Raw genomic sequence first — 5,939 nt, forward strand, 5'->3', positions numbered from 1 at the left:
GATGATAAACATTTGTATCAGGTCAACTAAACATGGGCATAGTAACAGTATTTTTATACTACATTTATCCATTTTAAATATACTAACCTCACTCCTTTGTAACAACTACAGCAAAAATGTAATTAATTCAGAAAAACTTTTCAGGACCCCACCTTGATGTTTCGGGACCCTACTTTGGGTCCCGACCCCAACTTTGGGAAATAATGCTCTAGAAGACCAGGATTGGACACCCCTATTATTTATCCAGTAGCCTGTTGTGCAGGTGCAGAGGTCTTCATTACCCACTGTCCTGCATGTCTTAGCTGTTTCCCTGCTCCACACCTGATTCAAATAATGTAATTACTCACTCAGAATGTTATAAAGTTGCACAGTGGCCAGTTCAGTTACTCATCAACTTCAGTCAGGGATGCTGAAGCAGGCAAACCACTAAAACATGCAGGACAGTGGGTTATGAGACCTCTGTTCAGCGTCAGTTCTTGCTTATAACCAGAAGGGGGCACCATTACATCATAACATGAACCTTTCTGTGAATTCACATAAAAAAMAATCTGCAGACTGAGTAGTTTATCAGTGAAATTTATTCTTGTTTTTTTGTGACTCCTGTACAACTCTCTCCTTACATACAGAAATAAAATATTCTGATATACTCTTTCATAAACAAATAGCTTAGACAGGGACACAGACTGGTCACACTGAAAAAAAAAGATTTTATTATATTACACAACTATTCTTATCTCAGTGGCATACAGTAAACCCTCACACTTGACTCATCCACATGATTTCCTTCAACATATCATGGGTGCTCTTAAAGGCAGTAAAAAATAGAAGTACTATTCCAAGTATTTGTGTGGGAGTAATATAATGAGAATTTCTTCCTTGGTATATCTCACGTTTAGATGACCTGATGCTGGTTATGGTGGGAATTAAGATGGATGGTTTCAAGATAACTAAATAAATAGAATAACACATTAAGAAAAACATGGTAAGAACACAAAAGTGTGAAGACAGTTTCTCATACAACCTATAATGTGAGATCATGAAGCTTATATACTAAATTTCTTTTCAGTGACCAAACCAGAATTAGATTTTGTTGCATTGATGCCTAGTTTGAACTTCACAGGACTCAGACAGGTATTACAAACATTTCACCTAATGCGTATTTAAATAGGATATCATACAAATGAGAAATAATTTCCCTGAAAAAATGAACATTTGGTGATTATCTGGGGTCACACTGAATCAGGGGCTGATTGCTCAGCAGAGGCATCTATCCTCTTATGTCCGAGAGTCCCTCATCCCCTTCACATCAATCTTTAGTTACTGTACGTGCATGTGTGGCAAGAGGTGATTGACGGTTCTCGGTGATCATTACAGCTTACAGAAATTTTCGCAAGATGTCCTTGATTTCGTAACAGTCAATTGTGCATCTAGTAGTTCTGCCACTAGGTATTACTCAGCCCTGCAGTGCTCTCTTCCTGTGACTGCTGAACATCGGTAAAACAAACGCTGAAGCATGTTGTCAATTTGTTTTCTGCCTGTCTCTGTTTAAATCATCGGTGTAAAACTTGGCAGCACACTGTGATCTAAAAAAAAAAGAAGCAGTGCACAGTTTAGGGGTGTAAGATCATTTTAATGAGCACTTGTCTCAGTTTAATTATTTTCTTGACTCTGTTGGAATTTGGTTTTGGGCACTAGCTAAAGAAACTCTTCAAAGTCACTGTGACCTTATCTTTGAGCTTTCATTTGTGATGTCACAGATCAAGGTACTGGAAAGAAATTGTCACCTCACAATGTCAGATTCAGGCTCCTGATTGTGTTTAATTTATGACCTCTCTGCGAGAAGTGACAAGCTCCGATACACTTGTGATAACTGGCACATGCATTAATAATTCAACAAATGACAAAAATATCCTTTAGCTTGCACCAAGAAGCCAAATGACCTAAAACTAGTTGCAACTGTGMAATAGTTTATACATAGCAGCTTAAAACTATCATTCCTTTTAAACAGTTGACAGGTTTCTGTGCGGATTGACCTGCTTAGCTGTTTGTCAAACAACAGCATTGTTTATGATTTTTTAATCATTCTTTTTATTATTTTTTGTTTAAATTTATGAAGGTTTCTTTTGTTGTTTTGTTTAGTTTGCATCCTGTTCGTCTTCTGACACACCAGGTTTGGCTATTGGTCCACCTGCAGTTTATTTTCTGATTACACTTATCGATATATAAAGCATTGTATAATACTTGTGTTTCTTTGTTCCTTACACAGTCTAGTGCACTATTTTATGACAATATTGTGCAGCTTGCCACATATAGTAGCTACAGGGAAAGGGCAGGTAGAATGGTAAAAGAAGAAAATATATATATATTATTGTAAACTTTAGAGTAAAATATTAATATTTGTAAAACATAAATCTGTAAGTTTTGTTAGGAAACACTACATTAAATATACTATTTATTAGTATTTTGCACTGCAATAACAGGCTTGCACTGGAGCATGAATGTCAGATTAATTAACTTAAGACTATTGTTCACTGTTACAAAATAGTTTGAGAGTTTGTTTACAAAATTACATTATGATTTATATATTTTTTTAACTGTAGACTGTTTTTTAATTCTATGATAAGATCACTTTGCAGATTATCACATCTAAAGCAGAGGTTATGGCTCTTTATACCTTGTTGTTATGTTGAGTTTGACCTATAATATCAGTCCAGACTTCACAGTTTATTTTGATCAATTTTACATTTAAATGTGTAAACAAGTTCCCCTTCTTCCCTTAATGTCTCCCATTTAGATGAAGCCCTTAGTATAAAAATGTTCATGTGCAGTAAAACATAACGAATATTTTATACTTAAAACATGTTTTTTAAGAAAATTGTTGTTTAATTAAAAATTAAATCACATATGACAAGTGTTTTTGCACCGTAATGGCAATTACAATTTTAGTTATGTCCTCTTCTCAGTTTATTTTATTATTTTTTTTTTAGTAGAAGTCTACTTTCATTAAAATAAAATTCCTGCCTGGGGGTGTTTCAAGGTGACTACAAAGCCCTGGTTCTCTAAGCACTTCTGACTGCAGTTGTTAATCCTAACCTTTTAAAACACAAGACGTGATGAAGTTTTATGAAAGTCACATAAAATCTTAATCACTTTAGACCGTCAGATAATTAAAGCCAGAATGAGACATTCATATTTGTCAGGATGTTTTGCAGCACTGATAACATATTTTACAATAACTACTGCTGTTGATTACTTTTTTATGACAGTCTGAGAAAAAAAAGTCTGTTTTTTAATAATACCATGGCCACATAAAGTAAGGACTCACTACGCTGTGATATTTTACACATGTTTTAGTCAGTAGTGTTGCGCTGACACAACTGAAGTCATTAGATAGCACAGATGGAATGGCCAGCTATTTCTGGACCTTCTAATGGGGCCGGTCACTGATGTTTAGAGACCAGACCTCAAGAAGTTCAGAAACGGCCCATTTTTCAYAAAATCAACATGTTGGCATTTATATACACATCAATAAACATTAAGAAGATATTGAGGTGTTTTATGATTATAAAGTTGGGTTTTTATTGTGGAAGTTTATCCCAAATCTCTTGCTGAACTGATCCCATGTTGAAGTTGGAAAACGGTGAAACAGGAATCAGTACTTTTCCTTTTTTTTAAATTCTTCCTTCTCTGGCACAATGGGTCAACACTCTTTTAGCATTCACTGATAATAAATCTGTATTATTCCTACGTTTGGTCACGTTTGTACGTCAAACAMTTAGTGGTTTTGATCACCCACAACAAACTATCAGAGGTAATGACTGCACCTGACAAGTCTTCTGAAGGCCTTTTTAAAGTCTTCGTTAAAGATGGTATAGATGAGCGGGTTGATCAGAGAGTTCAGGTAGCCCAACCACGTAAGAAAGTCAGCCATTTCCATGGAAGTATTACAAGAGCCACAGGTGTTGACGATCACTTCTTTGACAAAAAATGGTAGCCAGCAGATGACAAAGGCTCCTATTATCAGCCCCAAAGTTGATGCTGCCTTTCGCTCCCTTGAGCCTGAGATCCGAGGTCCTTGGTAGAACTGGCTTCGACGAGACTCAGTACTTGATTCCTGTTTGTGTGACTTGCTCTGAAAAGCCTTTCTTGAGACCCGAACACGTTCACGTGGTGTTTCCTCGGTGGAGGGTTCAGAAAAAGACTTTTCCTGTGGGCTAATAGGTTCTGGACTCCGAGGCCCACCATCAGCATCGCTGGGGTAGGATGACGGGATCATGCTCCCGTTGGTCATGCATGAGTGACGGCTAGCCCTGCTAGCCTCCCTCCGCATGTAAAGCGTCTGAGCGGCCTTGTAGATTTTATAGTAGAGAATAAGAATGAGCAGCAGGGGGATGTAAAATGCTCCGAGAGTGGAATAAAGAGTGAAGGCCATGTGGTGGTGGATGATGATGCACTGGTCTTCGTGCTCGGCGTCGTCGCTGTAGTGCCGCCACAGCAGCGGAGGAAGAGAGATGAGGATGGACAAAAGCCAGACAACCGCCACCATGGCACCAGCCCTGGCTCCGGTGCGTTTGCGAGAATACTCCACGGCGTCGGTGATCGCCCTGTAACGGTCGATGGCGATTGTCGCGAGGTGCAGGATGGAGCAGGTGCAACAGGTGATGTCCACACTTAACCAGATGGTGCATACCACCTCACCCATGACCCATTTCTCCTTCTGGATGTAGATGATACTGAAAGGCATGACCAACACAGCCACCAGTAGGTCAGTCACTGCTAACGAGCAGATGAGGTAGTTGGCCGGGTGGTGTAGCTTGCGAGTGACGGCTATAGCTGTGATCACCAGGCAGTTAAAGAACGTGGTGAGGATGGTCACCACAGACAGGGTTATAGTTAGTAGGACTTTACTGGGAGGAAGCTTGGCATTCTCAAATGAGACATAACTGCTGCTGTTTGTGTCAAACGCCCCCTCCGTCCAGTTGGGAAAATCCATTCTGCAAAAGAAAACAGACAAATATTTCTGCGTGAAACATAAAAGTGAAAAACAACAAATTTTATTTCAAATTAAGTCACATCATTCAGAGTGGTATAACGTGAGAAATTATCTTATTTTGGCACAGATTAAAGAGTATTTTAAACTGTTCAAAAGTCACTTCACCTTTTTTATTTATTAATTTTTTATAAACACCCGGGCCAATTATTTGGGGTTTTGCACTTTGTATATAAAAGATATCAAAGTGTGCGAAAAGAGCCGTTTCATCCAGCGATATGCTTTTAAAATGAAAAAGACTTTGAAGACTCTGCTCAAGGCCGTGAAACAACTCGAGCTTTAAAAATCTCATCTCACTCACAAAAGTTTGCCCTTACATTTATTGTAGTAATCCAAGTCCTACCTGTCTACACTTTGATGTTCTGTCTCATCCAGTTGGTTCAGTGTGCAGCGGACTGTCTGCTGAAATCTGTGCTGCCTGCTGAATCCGCCATCACCTCACCTCTGTCACTCAGCGCCTAAGAGAAAGGAAACACAGCAGGAAAACTGTGAAAAAGATGTACTTGAAAAARCCTAAATTATTTCAACTTTTCATTTTTGACTTTCAGAGAAAAAACATGACATTTTTGTTATTCTGTTCTTCACTGCAATACATTTAGTCCTATTTTAGCTTGAATGTTGTGTTTCAGCTCACTTTAACAACCACATTTGAAAGCCTAGTCTGTGTTTATTGGGATTTTATTGGTAAATTTGGCTGAGAGAGTGGTAGATAAATAAAGACAGTAAATCCTGGATTTGTTTGTTGGACTTATCAGGGAAGTATTTTCTATAGAAGAGCTCATAACGGTGTAATGGAGGCAGTGCAGCTCTGGAAAACTGAATGCACAAACACAATATATTCGACACACTGACTAGTAACCAAAAAGACAGAAACACCTTATTTTAGAAA

The 5,939-nt window shown here is 38.3% G+C and overlaps 1 protein-coding gene across 2 annotated transcripts in view; it reads right to left on the reverse strand.

Moving 5' to 3' along the window:
• Nucleotides 1-3,335: 3,335 nt before the first annotated feature.
• The window catches only part of htr1fa (5-hydroxytryptamine (serotonin) receptor 1Fa), a 23,454-nt gene continuing 20,850 nt past the window's right edge, over nucleotides 3,336-5,939 (reverse strand). For both annotated transcript variants that reach the window (XM_014011508.1, XM_014011509.1), the window contains exons 2-3: nucleotides 5,394-5,508; nucleotides 3,336-4,994 (exon numbers count right to left, since the gene is read on the reverse strand). In XM_014011508.1, the coding sequence (XP_013866962.1) occupies nucleotides 3,806-4,993 (1,188 nt within the window). In that variant the 5' untranslated portion in view covers nucleotide 4,994; nucleotides 5,394-5,508 and the 3' untranslated portion in view covers nucleotides 3,336-3,805. The remainder of the gene's footprint in view (nucleotides 4,995-5,393; nucleotides 5,509-5,939) is intronic.

This window comes from Austrofundulus limnaeus, unplaced genomic scaffold (genome assembly GCF_001266775.1).
Source record: "Austrofundulus limnaeus strain Quisiro unplaced genomic scaffold, Austrofundulus_limnaeus-1.0 Scaffold81, whole genome shotgun sequence".
Classification (NCBI taxonomy): Eukaryota; Metazoa; Chordata; class Actinopteri; order Cyprinodontiformes; family Rivulidae; genus Austrofundulus; species Austrofundulus limnaeus.